The sequence below is a fragment of the Quercus robur genome, chromosome 3, assembly GCF_932294415.1.
Source record: "Quercus robur chromosome 3, dhQueRobu3.1, whole genome shotgun sequence".
Classification (NCBI taxonomy): Eukaryota; Viridiplantae; Streptophyta; class Magnoliopsida; order Fagales; family Fagaceae; genus Quercus; species Quercus robur.
In genome coordinates, this window is record NC_065536.1 from 1,146,473 (window position 1) to 1,162,622 (window position 16,150).

Below are 16,150 nucleotides of genomic sequence, written 5' to 3' on the forward strand. Positions count from 1 at the left end.
GGAACACCCTTCCTTCTAAAAATCCTCATTAGCAAACTGGGAAAGATCAATTTAGGCCTAGAGGTTGTTCTAGTCTCATCCACAATGGTGTCATATATGTGGGAACTTATGTATATGAAATTCTTTTCTTTGAGATCCATCAGAAAAACTGCTCTAGCACAATTGATTGTAGTCAATTTCTTAATGGGATAGAGGTTAAACATCATGATTATTGTTAGGCACCTCATGTCTACTGGAAAGGCAGTGGTATTCAAACATTTCCCTTCTCTCTGCCCACCTATCCTTTGTTGAACTGTTTCAATAGAAACACTCTTATCCTTCTAATTGATAAATTCTTCATCATCTAATCCTTCAAGCCCTAATGCATCATCTATGACATGTGCATCCAAAACGAATTCTTTGGCAATGGTAATGTGAGAAATCCTGTGAAATTCATCTGGAGACACACCACAGAAAATAGCATTGAGTGCTTTACTGTTAGCATTAGATGCAGCAAGTGCTGCCTTATCCCATGTGGATTTGGCTGCCTCAGGTTTGGTCCAACCAATCTCAACAGCATCCCAAACGGATTCATCAATAGAACACAGAAAAGCTCTCATGCGAACCTTCCAAAAAGCATAATTACTACCATCAAAATATGGAGGTGCATTTAGGGATTAAGACCTATCCATCTCAAAAGGGAGTCAAGGATCACACAATGGTAATGAAACCAATAGCAGTGCACCTGCTCTGATACCAATTGAAAGTTCAAAAACGTGTACAAAACACCTTTGAACGTTTAGACCCCCAAAATACAACTTAACCAATTCAAGCAATATGTCAAACAACTAGTGTGCGGAAACTTAACACATGCTATAATATGAAATTGGTTATAAACTATCTAAGCCATAACAAAATAAAATCCACAGCAGATAATTAAAAGGCAAAGATAGAGAGAAAGGAAGATGCAAACACAAAGACAACACGCGATGTGTTATCGAAGAGGAAACCGAAGTCCTCGGCGAAAAACCTCTCCGCCGCCCTCCAAGCGGTAATCAATCCACTAGAAAATACAGTTGGGATACAAGGACAGCAATAGACCCTCCAAGCCTAATCTACCCAGTGCACCTAAGCCCTCCAAGCTTCTTGCTCCAACGAGGTTGCGCCGAACCTTTTTCTTTTCTAGCTTCCCGGATTCCGCTATTAGACCGTAGCATCAACCAATGAAGATTGGTTCCTTCCTAACTGCTTCCCAGAAAGCCAAACAACTGTCTCACAGTGATGATGATGGTGAGAACCAGGTTTGGTATAATGCCTCTCAAGGATTTGACAATGGAGAGGAAGAGAGTTGAGGAATTTGAAGAGATTCTAAGGTAGAGATTGTGGGTGAAGCAATCTGGTTTTTCTTTAGGGTTTCTCTCTCAAAATTCTCTCTGGAAGCTCTCTTTCAATCGTGGGTAAAAGGGGTATTTATACTGGAGTGGGAGAGGAATGTGAAACGTCAGATTTTACAAAACAGGGGTGGCTCGCGGCTTGACCTCGCGGCTTGACTAAGTCGCGAGATCCAGTCGCGAGTTAACCGTATGGCCAGTTGTCCTGTTTTGTCCTGTAGTGCTCCAGCTAGCATGACTGTTCATCTTCCAGCATGCTTGGCACGTGTGCTGCTTCTGGCGGCTTGCAGCCGCGAGTCACCCGCGAGTCCTAGCCGCGAGTCTCTGTTTTCTTGCACACTTTTGAGCAATCTTCACTCTATCTCACTCACTACCCTTACAACAAACCCACCTAAATACAGGGTTACTAAATGCTGAATTACAAGCAAATTTGGCACGGAATAAAGCCAATTAGATGGTTGAATAAATTCAACCTTACAATGTGCATATCAGATTTTATCATCGTTATTTTTTTAGAAAGAAATAATAATGTGAAACAGTATATTTATGATGTATCAATTTCAGTTTTTTAAATGTATCTGATGATATGTACTTATATTCTTAATAAAGTGTTCTAAAAAAATTATTTTTAATATTGATTTCCTTCTTTTATTCTTAATAAGGATGTAATTGTATATGTTTATATCCTTTTAAAAAAACGAAAATTTAAGCTTTAGTTAGTTCAAATGCTTTTTTTTTTTTTTTGAATAACTTCGACTCTTTTGTTTTTTTTTTTTTTTTTTTTTAGAAAAAATAACTTTGACTCTTTAATAAAATGAATCGGTGATAAATTTTTTAAACTTGCATCCATAATCTTACTGTACACTTAAATTTTTTAAAATTTCTTAGTGTACCTTTCTAATTAAGGCTGATTCCACCTCACGTGGATTTGCAAATTCAAAGAGACAAAGTCTAAATGAAATGTGCTAGATTTGGAAGTTAACAAAATGATATAATCAGCATTTACCTATGAAAAAAAAAAAAAAAAAAGCATGCTTCTTATTGGTGGTCTTTGAAGTTGAAATTTGACTGCTGATTTGGAGGAAAATAAATTTTCCTAATGTCAATTTTCAAAAAACTCATTAAAATCCTATATTTTCCATACTGGTTTTTAAAATTCAAATTCCCAAAACAGATGTCTAAGGAAAGAAACATGATATGTCAACTATATTCAAGAAGGAAAGAAAACATAATATAGTACACCCTTAAAGAAAAGAAAAATGAAAAAAATGAGGTGTTGACCCAACCCAAAACCCAAATTACCCGCCCGATAACTGACCTGACCCGAATTTGCGGGTTTTGGGTGAGAGATCCTTTAGGTCAACTTTATCGTGTTGTGTTGCAAGTCAGGTTTGAACTTGACTTGACCCGGACTATGCTTAGCCCTAGACATAGCGAAAGAAAAAGGGAAAATTACCCTTTATTACCTTAAATGTTCTATGATTACACTTTGCACACCAATTACATGTATAATAATAATAATAATAAAAAGTATCACATTTTAGCCAATCAAAGCCTAAAATTCACTACATCATGCCATGCAAAATTGTGAAAAAATACATTGTTGCTACAGTATCGATGTAAATTTATACTGGCATTATTCATTTTGTATTAGTTTTTTTATTATTTCTTTACGTGTCCCGATGATAAAGGAAAAGAGTAGAGAGTGGTTGTTGTGTGTGAAGAAAGAAAAATAATTTTAAAAAATCAAGAAAAACTGATATTTTAATGAAATATAGTGTAAAGTAGATCAGAGCACTAAATGCGGTGTCTACAAGGAGTATCATATGTTGGAGATATGACAATTAATTAATTAATATATGTTTATATATATATTTTTGACACAATTTATATTTATTTTAGGGTACCATCTCAAGTACGGGCACAACACGTTACGGGATACAAGGCTACAACATTTCTTGACAAACAAGAGCACAAAACGTCGGAGATACGGTAATTAATTAATTAATATTTATTTTTAAATATATTTTTACACAATATATATTTATTTTAGGTTTTAAAATTTACAACAATAAAATGTTTATACATTATAATTCAATTTAACAAATAAATAAAATAATGCTAAGAAACTGGCCAAAGAATCATTTGGGTTTTGATGGAGCTTTTAAGCTAGGCCTAAATTTGCATGGAGTTGAGTACTTAAATAGTTGGTAGCAAGTTACTTAAAATTTCTTCTTATTTTAGGATAAGAATTTACTTTTTTTTTGTTTTAACTAAACAATTTTTTTTTTCTTTTTTTCCACTTCAGATTTTTTATTTTAACCCCAATTTTATTTAAATTTTATTTTTTCATTATTTTTTAATTATTATTATTCCTTTCAATTTTCAAAATACCTACTTTACTTAGTCACAAATATCAACTATCAAGAAAAAAAAATGTAAGGTTGAATTTATTCAACCATCTAATTGGCTTTATTCCGTGCCAAATTTGCTTGTATTTCAGCATTTAGTAACCCTGTATTTAGGTGGACTTGTTGTAAGGGTAGTGAGTGAGATAGAGTGAAGTTTGCTCAAGAGTGTGCAAGAAAACAGAGACTCGCGGCTTGGCCTCGCGGGTGACTCGCGGCTGCAAGCCGCCAAACGCAGCACACGTGCCAAGCATGCCGGAAGGTGAACAGTCATGCTAGCTAGAGCACTACAGGACAAAACAGGACAACTGGTCATACGGTTATCTCGCAACTGGATCTCGCGACTTAGTCAAGCCGCGAGCCACCCTTGTTTTGTAAAACCTGACGTTTCATATTCCTTTCCCACTCCAGTATAAATACCCCTTTTACCCACAAATGTAAGAGAGCTTCCAGAGAGAATTTTGAGAGAGAAACCCTAAAGAAAAACAAGATTGATTCACCCACAATCTATACATTAGAGTCTCTTCAAATTCCTCAACTCTCTTCCTCTCCATTGTCAAATCCTTAAGAGGCATTTTACCAAACCTTGTTCTCACCATATTCATTACTGTGAGAGAGTTGTTTGGATTTCTGGGAAGCAGTTAAGAAGGAACCAATCTTCATTGGTTGATGCTACGGTCTAGTGGCGGAATCCGGGAAGCTAGAAAAGAAAAAGGTTCGGCGCAACCTCGTTGGAGCAAGAAGCTTGGAGGGCTTAGGTGCACTGGGTAGATTAGGCTTGGAGGGTCTATTGCTGTCTATGTATCCCAACTATATTTTCTAGTGGATTGTTTACCGCTTGGAGGGCAGCGGAGAGGTTTTACGCCGAGGGCTTCGGTTTCCTCTTCGATAACACATCGCGTGTTGTCTTTGTGTTTGCATCTTCCTTCCCTTTTATCTTTGCCTTTTTATTAACTGTTGTGGGTTGTGTTTCTAATTTGGCTTAGATTGTTTTACCAATTCCATATTATAGCTTATGTTCATTTTCCGCACACTAGTTGTTTGACATAATGCTTGAATTGGTTAAGTTGTAATTTGGGGGTCTAAACGTTCAAGGGTGTTTATACACTTATTTGAACTTTCAAAAAATAATAAAAAAATATTTAGGAAATGAATGGTGTTCCTTAAAGATAGGAAGCAATTATAGTTTTTTTTTTTTTTTTTTTTTTTTGAGTAAACAGTAATATTTATTAGAACATACATGAAAATAGTAATAATAATGTTTTAAACTTGATTTATAATACATTACATAACTAGAGTACAACTACAAAAGAGTCTAATATTTGTAGTTGTATAATGGGGTTATAAACAATGGACAGTAGACACACACAATTAATGTGGGATAAACATCTCTATTTATTTTTAGTAAACAGTAATACTTATTAGAACACACGCGAAAATAATTAAAACTCATCTTTGAGAGTGAAATAGGTATGCTAATGTTGATATATTTTTTGGGGGGTTTTTTTTTTTTTTTTTTTTTAATTTTGCTTACTCATATTCACCCCCTTAACCTTAAAACCAATTTCTAATATGCAGTACATTGGACAAGAGAATACTTTTGATAAGGAAAGATTATAAAGTCACTAATGCCATTGCCAACATTCAAATCATATTTGATATCGGAAATAAAATTGAATTTGAATTTCAGTTTAAGAATGGGTAAGAAAACTGAAAGTCCATCAATTAAAAATTGATCTTATTTTTTCTTCTTAAATGACCATTAAATTAGGATAAAAATTAATTTGAATTAAAATACTTGAACAAGTGCATTTCAGATTTTATCATCGTTATTTTTTTTAGAGAGAAATAATAATGTGAAACAGTGATATATATATATATATATATATATGATGTATTAATTTCTGTTTTTTAAATGTATCTGATGATATATATACTTATATTCTTAATAAAGTATTCTAAAAAAATTATTTTTAATATAGATTCCTTCTTATATTCCTCCTAATAAGGATGTAAATGTATATGTCTATATCCGTTAAAAAAACCAACTTTGACAACTTTAATAAAGTGAATCGGTGATAAATTGTTTTAAAATCGCATCCATAATCTTACTGTAGACTTAAATGCTTTAAACTTTCATAGTGTACCTTTCCAATTTAGGCTGATTCCACCTCACGTGGATTTGCAAATTCAAAGAGGCATAGTCTAAATGAAATGTTCTAGATTAGGATGCTAACAAAATGATATATTCAGCATGCTTCTTACTGAGGGTCTTTGAAGTTGAAATTTGACTGCTGATTTGTTGGAAAATTATTTTCCTAAGGCAAGTTAAATATCAATTTTCAAAAAACTCACTAAAACCCTAAATTTTCTATACTGGTTTTTAAGATTCAAATTCCCAAAATTGATGTCTAAGGACAGAAACATTATATGTCAACTATATTCAGGAAGGAAAGAAAACATAATAAAGTACACTCTTAAAGAGGAGAAAAAAGGAAAAAAAAAGGTGTTGACCCAGCCCAAAACCCGAATTACCTGCCCAAGAACCGACCTGACCTAAATTTGCGGATTTTAGGTGAGAGATCTTTTAGGTTAACTTTATCGTGTTGTGTTGTAGGTCGGGTTTGAACTTGACTCCATGCGGACTGTGCTCAGCCCTAGACCTTGCAAAAGAAAAAGGGAAAATTATCCTTTACTTTCCTAAATATACTATGATTACACTTTGCACACAAATTACATGTATAATAAAAAAAAAAAAAAAGTATCACATTTTAGCCAATCAAAGCTTAAAATTCACCACATCAGGCCATGAAAAATTGTGAAAAAATACATTGTTACTACAGTACCCGTGTACTGGCACTATTCATTTTGCATTAGTTTATTTTTATTTCTTTACGTGTCCCGATGATAAAGGAAGAGAGAGATAATGGTTGTTGTGTGTGAAGAAAGAGAAACAATTATAAAAGTCAAGAAAAATTGATATTTTAATGAAATATAGTGTAAAATAGATAAGAGCATTGGCATCAATTGTGCCAAGTCAATTGTAATTTAAACATATCAAAACTTATTTATCTATTTTAATACATCATTTTATAATACCACTACATCACATCTTCTATTTTATGATTACATCCCATTCAAAAAATATAACCATTCCATAAAATTTATACTACCATGTCTCTCTTTTTCCCCTACGTCTAAAACCCACAACCTATAATGCCAATAAAAATTTAGGGATAATTACAGTAAACCCATTTGTGGTATGACCCGTTTTCACTTTGTCTACCTGTGGTTTAAAACTTTACACTTTGCCTACCTGAGGTTAGTACCGTTAGCCTTCCGTAACTTACCTCTCCGTTTGCCGTTAGAAAAACACGGTTTTAGGAAAAAACAAATATAACAAGAATAAAAAAGCTAGGGTTTTTCATTGCTCTTGAACTTCAATGTTGCAATGTTGTGAAAGATTGAAAGAAAGAAAAGGAGAGTAGGTGAGGTTTCTTTGGGATTTTTTAGCATTTGGGTAGCTTTTGTTTCTTCATAGTCATTAGTCAGTTTAATATGATAGGGATGTCGGTGCATTTTCTCCCACAAGATTTTTGCTATATTGGGTATACATTGATAAAGTCTTAGGTGTTGCTTGAATCACTTTGTTTCCATAAAATTTTAATAGATTATCGTTTACTTTTGAGTTTTCTCAACTGGGATTTTGCTCAAGCACTTCGTGATCTGGACTTTGCTTTTGGAACTTACATCTCATCTGGGTTTTGCATTTAGAAGTTACTGGTAATATGGGTTATGCCCAGAATCTGGTTGGTCATCTGGGTTTTTTTTTGCTGGGGTCGAGCTCTATGAACTTGGAGTGGGGTCTGGTTGGTAAAGTTTATTGATTTAAAAATTTTCTTCAATTTCAAGTTTTGAAACCTGGGTTGGCGAAAGACTAGAAATTGGTCACTGGTTTTGGCTTTTGCTCTGAGTTTGACTTTTAGACATAGACTTATGTGGATTTTGTGAAAATTTTTATGATTGATTTTGATATATGAGAGATGTCTAGCTAGAGACTTTCATCAATATATTTGATTAATGACTAGATGGCAACCACATCACCATCACCAGGTTCATGTCCCTCAACCGCACCACCATCTACTACTACTACTACTACAACTTCACCATCCAATTCACCACCACCATAGCCATCCCCCATCACCAGTCCACCCCCACAAGCCTCGTCTCCCCCTCCTGTAATTTCCTCATTGAAGTTCATGAGCAATGAAAAACCCTACCTTTTTTATTCTTGTTATATTTGTTTTTGCCTAAAATTGTGTTTTTCTAAAGGCAAATGGAGAGGTGGGTTTCGGAAGGCTAACGGAACTAACCTCAGATGGGCAAAATGTAAAGTTTTAAACCACGGGTCGGCAAAGTGAAAACGGGCCATACCATAGGTGGATTTACTGTAATTATCCCAAAAATTTATTTCACAATACAAATCGATCGTGATCACAACTTGAATCCTCCCATAACCACCACGAACACAACCCAAATCTACCTGAACTCCAACCAAATTTGCATCAAAATCACCAAAGGCGATCTCAAAAACCAAACAAAATCACACAAAAGAAACAACCAAAATTCACCAAAACCCACCAACCCCCCCCCCTCCCACGAAGGACAAAAAAACCCACACAATTGAAAGTATATTAAAAAAATAATAAAGCAAAAAAAAAAAAAAAAAAAAAAAAAAAAAAAAAAAAAAAAAAACACCACCAGACCACATCCCAACCAGCATCAAAATCAATCCAACCCAAACAACCCGCAAGCAAATTAAACCCAAAAAACAAGAAGCAAAACACATGGTATCTCCTCCTTTGATCACAACCCAACAAGCAAAACCCAAGAAACCCAAAGTTGTCTCGTAATGAGCTTGGTGGAGATGGGTGGTTGAGGTTTTCAACGGTGGTGGCATCAAATCGATGGCTGTGGATCACCCACTGATGACCATGGCAAAGATGGTGGCTAGGATTTTTGGTGGTGGTGGCTTCAAACTGGTGGCTGAGAGGGGTTTGTTGTTGGGGGAGGCAAAGAGAGAGAGAGAGAGAGAGAGAGAGGGCTACGGAAGAGGGGAATAAAAAAGGGTTTTTTTAGAAGATACTACCATACACTTCTATTAGAGCATTTACAGTGGAGGAGGTAAGAGCAACCGCATCAGTGTGCCTAAAAGATTCCGTCTATTTTACACAAAAAACCTACTTTTTCTATTTTACATCATCACTTTTACAAAACACCCATATCAGTTTATCTATTATACACACTTTTTTATTAAAATATTATTTTTCCTAACTTTTTTTATTATTTCCCACCTACCCCAAGTAACACTTCTTTTTTCTCTAAATACACCCTCTTTCCCTTCTTCTTCTTCTTGTACTTATCTCTATCTCCGCCTCTCTTTCTGCTCTTTTTTTTTTTTTTTTTTTTATATTTTTTTTGAGAATCTTTTTCTTTCCACTTCTTCTTTTACAATTTGGGTTTTATACTTTTATTATAGATGATGATTTTGGGTTGGGTTTGATTAAGGGCAGTGATTTTAGGTGGAGAAAGCAAAAATTTTGGGTGGAGAAAATGGTGATTTTGGCATCTTCTTCTTTCTTTCTTCTTCTTCTCCTTTTTTCAATTTTGGTTTGATTATTTATATGAATTTGTATATGGGTTTGATGAATTTGGATCTAGATTTAGAATAATTTTGATGATTTTGTGGTGTGTCCGTGTTGTTGTGGTGGTGGTTGGTGGTACTGGGTTGCAGTGGTGGTGGTTGGCGGTACTATGTTGCAATGGTGGTGGTTAGTGGTGCTGGGTTGTTGTGATGGTCGACTGCTTCTTCTTGGCATTGAAGAGTGGGTGAGAGAGGGTCTGATAAGGCAAGAGAGAGGAGAGAGAAAAAAATATAAAATATGAAAGTTCAAATAGTGTGTAAAACACCCTTGAACGTTTAGACCCCCAATTACAAAATAACCAATTCAAGCTTTATGCCAAACAACTAGAGTGGGGAAAATGAACAACAGCTATAAAACAGAATTGGTAAACAATCTAAGCTAATTAAAATCACAACTCACAGCAGATAATAAAAGGCAAAGATAAAAGGGAAGGAAGATGCAAACACAAGGACAACACACGTGTTATTGAAGAGGAAACCGAAGCCCTCGGCATAAAACCTCTTCGCCGCCCTCCAAGCGGTAAGTAATCCACTAGAAAATGTAGTTGGGATACATGGATAGCAATAGACCCTCCAAGCCTAATCTATCTAGTGCATCTAAGCCCTCCAAACTTCTTGCTCCAATGAGGTTGCGCTGAACCTATTTCTTTTCTAGCTTCTTGGATTCCGCTACTTGATCATAGCATCAACCAATGTAAATTGGTTCCTTCCTAACTACTTCCCAAAACACCAAACAGCTTTCTCACAGTAATGGATATAGTGAGAAAAGGTTTTGGTAAAAGGCCTCTCAAGGGTTTAACAATGGAGAGGAAGAGAGTTGAGGAATTTGAAGAGACTCTTATGTAAAGATTGTAGATGAATCAATCTTGTTTTTCTCTCAAAATTCTCTCTGGAAGCTCTCAATCTTTTGTGGGTATGAGGGGTATTTATACTGGGGTGAGAATGGAATGTGAAGAGTCAGGTTTTACAAAATAGGGGTGGCTCGCGGCTTGACTGAGTCGCGAGATCCAGCCGCGCGATAACAGAATGGCCAGTTGTCCTATTTTGTCCTGTAGTGCTCCAGCTAGCATGACGCTTCAACTTCTAGCATGCTTGGCACGTGTGCTGCTTCTGGCGACTTGAAGCCGCGAGTCATCCGCAAGACCAAGTCGCGACTCTCTGTTTTCTTGCACACTCTTGAACATTTCAATACTCTATCTCACTCACTACCCTTACAACAATCTCACTTAAATACAGGGTTACTAAATGCTGAAATATAAGCAAATTTGGCACGGAATAAAGTCAACAAGATGATTAATTAAATTCAACCTTACAAAATAATATATAGAAGAGCTACAGTAACCGTGTAAATTTAACAGTTACTATAGCTCATGGAAATTTTTAGAAGACTTTACACAGTTTTACAAAATAATATAATTGATTTTTTATATATTTTAATGGTTGTATGTAAAAATTGAAGATTTGATGTAGAGTATATTGTAAAGTGAGATAGTAAAATAGATAATGTAGGTTTTTGAGGTGCAAAAAACTAAAATTTTTAACACCACCACTGCAAATGCTCTTGGTAGAAGTATACTATAGCTAGTGCTAAAATTTTTTTAGATTTGACATATCTGATGAAACATAGTTTTTGGTATTTGGTATGCTAAATCCTAAAAATTTAACATTTAGTACACCTGATGTTAGTACTCTAAAGTATGTAAAATAGAAGATTTTGGTTTTTATGTTAAAATAGACAAATTTTTGGGCGAACTGGTGTGAATGCTCTTATCATCATAAACTATAACTTGTGTTTCACTTTGTATCCTACTGTTAATTGGGCTGTTAACTTAGACAGAAAAGCATGGTACCATGTGAAAAAACCCAACTACCCCTATTCTCAATCCCTTAAAAATAAATGAGAAATTATATTTTACCGTCCTAAACTATACTCCTGATTACATTTAGTATGCTAAACTTTGGTTTTTAGTCCAAGATAACGACAAAATTAATGGTAGAATGCAAAGTGTAACACGAATTATAGTTTAGGGTGATAATTGTGCATTTTGAAAGTTTGGAATGTAAAATATAATTTTTTGTATAGTTTAGGGTGACAAAATGTAACTACCTCAAAGAAAAGAAAAATGTAGTTCTGCAATCTAATCTCAACAAGTCAACAACCATGGTCGAACCACTCAGTAATCTTCTTTGCTCGCCAATTTGTGGTGAATGTATTAGAATTGTATGGTTAAATGATTAAATTTATTATATATCAATAGCTTAAAATTTTGGGACAATCGGTAATTAATATGGTATCAGAGCAAGAGGTCCTAAGTTTGATTATTTTCTCTTCCACTCTACCTCCTATTTAAAGCAAATTAATAGAATGCACCAAAGACAGTAGTAGCAGCTTGTTGAGCACCAAAACTAGAAGTTTAGAAGTAGATGTTGATGTGGAGTCTTGAAATCACGTGTTACTCAAGTAAGCAAGCAATTGTTGACTCTAAACCTGAGTAATAGTACATGACCTACACGACCACAGTAGGTATATATGGGATTCTCTTTACAACTATATCCTTTACCACTTCTATTGTTTGGTTTTGAATTTTAGAATAGTGCAGTAGCTTCAAAAATGCCATTAGATACATTTTTGTTGGAAAATTTAGAACCCAGTTGATTGAATTAACAAATTTTAAAGCCAAATTGTTAATTAGATCTATTATAAGTAGTCTTTGGTAAAACAAACAAATATCAATATCATGCACAACAAAATAGTAAATAAGATAAGGTATGATGATCTAGAAAAACCAATGAAACAAACTAGTTTCACAGTAAAAAATTGGGGGGGAAACCTTCCCAAAAAGCCAAACCTGTCCCTCGACCAGTAGATAAATTTCAGAACCTTTGAATTCTCCAATACGCTCCACCCACAATCACAATTGGAACCTCCAATTAACTTCAAGAACCTCTTGAAGATTTTCTTCATAGCAACAAGTCTATGGTGGTTGCTATGGCTTTAGCTTCTTCACCAATTAATTTTGAGATTTATTTTGAAACTCTTCGGTATGGTGAAATAGAGAAAATTTGTTACAAAACCCTAGAAGTATAAACAAAGTTTTTTCTCACTAAAAATTCTTCTAATATATGGCTTTTAATGTCCTTTAAATGCCGGTTCAAATGGATCTCAATTCGGGGTTAAAACGAACAAGTTATGGGCTTTTTTGTGTTTTTGATTTTTGCTGATCAGCAAAACTCAATAGATCGAGGATGTATCGAGGAGGCAGAAGGTTTCTCAATAGATTGAGGGGTATTGAGGAGGTATCAAGCCAGCTATTGAGAGGTAGTGAGGTACATACCGAAAATGCACTTTTCTTGAGCAAACTTTGCATCTTCAACTTGATCTTACAACTTTAAGACACATCAAAATTCAATAAAAGACACAAAATTTGGCATGGTTTGACAATACCAAGACACATGAACCTAATAGTCTCCCATTGTCAATCCATTACAAAATCTCAAATACAAAAGCAAGCCCAATACAATAATAACCCTATTACAATGAATAAACTCATATTCAAACAAACTAGTCTAATCTAAAAACAAACAATCTTGAGAAATCATAGCACGAACTAGGATTGACTATCTTGATTGGCTCCATACTTGTCTTTCCTAAAAGTAGTTAACAAACATGTTATGTGCACCATGTGGAAAACAATGACAGATAATGCACAAGTAAAGCTCAAAAACATGTATACCAATAAAAAATGGGCACAAAACCCCAAAGTACATAATACTCTCCTCCTAAGCAAGTAAAACACATCTCCCCCTTCCACAAACATGTATTGCTCCTGCTAATATGTAGAATCTCCAAAAACCACATTTTCTCCCCCTTTTTGAGATGATTGACAGAGGGCACAAAAAGCTATAAAGTTTTACTAAGGAAACGTAAAGATGATCGAAAGGGCACAAAGAATCCATATATAAGCATGAATGTAAAGAAAAAAAGATGCTATGGATTCTATGGGGACAACATATGCAAAATATGAATAGCACACACAGAGAACGCAAACAGGTAAAACTCCCCCTATAAAGAGCAAGGGTTATAAAAACAACTTTCTCCCATTTCAAGAAAAATGATAGAACAATTGTTGGAGAAAAACAATTTGAGGAAATAAAAAAGAAAAAAGAATAAAACACACAATAAAAATGAGATTGCACATAGAATACCAATATTCTCTACATTTTATGCAAAGCTTGACACTATGTGACCCATGTACAAATGCATGTAAAAACTTCAAAGCATGATCACCTAAGACAATACAATATAGTTATCAATGAACTAAAAATGCAAGCATGCAAAGGGTTTTCATGTGATCAAGTGTCTTGTAAACTCACATCAACTTCAAAAGTAGAGAAAAGTTATGAAAATAAACATTATCAAAATTCCAAGGTTTTCAAGTCATTCAAAGAGTTTTGAGCTTCAATATTTTGTTTTCACCTTTCTCCTTATGCATATATATTCTCCTTCTTTTAAAAAGATGTTTTATTAGCATTTGCATATGATTTTTATCCACCCTATATATCTCTCTAAGAAAAATTCTTTTCTTTTCCCACCCTTTCCCTCCAATAAGCATTTAAACATCCATGAGTGGTGGCTTTCACACTATTGAAATAGGCAGCCCTCTCTATGAATAACACATAATGTAGCTTCGCAATAAATTAGAAGTAGCCCTTTCCATAATCTTTTTAATATGTGTGAATGATACAAAAGAATTTTCAAGACTAATATCAATTCTTGACTTAAAAACTCAAGGTTCTCAATGAATAAATCCATAAAATTAACCTACAACAAAATGTAATTAAGAGTAACAAGTGTACATGTGCTAAAGTAGAAAATACGGTGCATAAAATACTTTTATAAATGAGAAATGTTATGTCTACCACATTTTAACAACACTTTCGTAGCAAATCTTAATGGCATGTTGTTATTGGCTGTTACTAGTGGGTAAAAAAGTAATTTCAATTGTTGGTTCAAATTAGAACCAATAACAACTTGCTACCTATGATTTGTAATGAAAGTGTTGTAAAAATATTGTGGACGTATTACTTTCCAAGTTTCTCCACAATGTTAAACATATTTCAATTCAATTGAGAGATATTAATGTCCATGTAACCAAAAAAAAAAAAAAAAAAAGACAAAATATTTTTGTATTTTTTTTATTGAAAATTTTCAATGTTTTTGGATTTTTGTATTTTGACCAAAAATAAAAACACACAATGCTAATTAAAAAAAAAAAAAAAAAACAATGCAATGCATGAAAACATGCAAATGAATACAAGAGATTCCAAGTATATATAATATGCATGAAACACAATAAGTGCCCATTTGGATTGGGCTTATTGCGCGTCTGCATTTTGCGTTTCACGTTTCCTTTTTTTTTTTTTTTAGCTGCAGTTGTTGACTTTTCTCCTGTGTACAGTGCACATAAGTGGATCCTGTGCACTGTTCACGGGACCCACAAACTTCACTTTTCAGCAACTTTTTCGTTAAAAATGGGTCTCACGGCGCTATTCACACATTTAAAAGTTATTTTGCTAAAGTGTTTTCAGTTTTCAGTTTTCAGCTGTATCCAAATGGACCCTAAATAAAAAATGAATGTCCTACTTTAGTTAGAAAGTTAAAGCAAAGGACAAACAAGAAGACAATTAAATCTTGGAATCCTTTTTCACCCACACAGCTTGAGTCTTGGGCTGTGAAGATGAAAAGGCATAGGTCCTGGCATGTCTATCGAAGGACATAGAGGAAATAGCATTCCCCTTAAACTAAATTAAAATGCTCAAAACTTTTAATAATTCTCCAAGCAAAGGCGTAGAACCTTGAGAACAAATCTGAGACCTTTTTGACACTCGCTTATGAGGATATAACTTGAAACAATTAGGACGAGTATGACCAAAGACACCACAATGGTGACACACATAGGTAGTCTTAGAACTACTAAATTTCCTAAAATGAGGTCTAACAAAAGTCTGAGAATTAGACACATCACCTACGGGTTTCTTACCTTTATCAACCTTCTCAAATTGAGGCACAGACATGGTCTTTGATTTAGAAGTCGTGGAAGAAAAGGAGCTAGAGGATCCTACATATCCTAAGCCAATTTTATCAGAACTAGGCTTTTGAGCGCTCAAAATCTTATCAAGCTTTGCACTTGAAATCCTCTCTAATTGAGTTTTAGCTTAACTAAGCTCAACCTCAAGATTCTTGACATTCTCATCTAAAGATGTGTTCTTTATAACAAGAGTTTCAACTAACCTAGTAGTGATTTTAGTTTGACTCAGAGATAAGCTTTTTTAGTTTTTATCTTATTAAGTTATTTTCTTCAAAGATGAGAATTCTTTTAAGAGTTTATGTATTTAGTCCACAGCATATCATAGGCTTCCTAAAGGGTCAACTTCTCAAGTACTTCATTATCAGAAGAATCCTAATATTACTAGCAGTTTCCACTATCACCTCATTAGTTGTAGTAGTGAAAGTCATATATTTACCACATTCATTATCATACTCATTAGAAAGATAATTCTGAGTATCACTTAAGGTGGCAACCAACACTTTACCTTTTGATTTCTTGGTCTCTTCCTTCATAAGGTAATTTGGGCACTTTATCCTCATATAACTAAAACCTTTACAC

At 34.2% G+C, this 16,150-nt stretch overlaps 1 protein-coding gene across 4 annotated transcripts in view; it reads left to right on the top strand.

Moving 5' to 3' along the window:
* Positions 1–16,150, top strand: part of LOC126716602 (disease resistance protein RGA2-like) — a 49,715-nt gene that overhangs the window by 21,055 nt on the left and 12,510 nt on the right. For 3 of the 4 annotated variants that reach the window (XM_050417433.1, XM_050417434.1, XM_050417437.1), the window contains one exon: positions 3,273–3,362. The exons of the other annotated variant lie outside the window; for it this stretch is intronic. In XM_050417433.1, the coding sequence (XP_050273390.1) occupies positions 3,273–3,362 (90 nt within the window). The remainder of the gene's footprint in view (positions 1–3,272; positions 3,363–16,150) is intronic. 4 annotated transcript variants of the gene reach the window in all.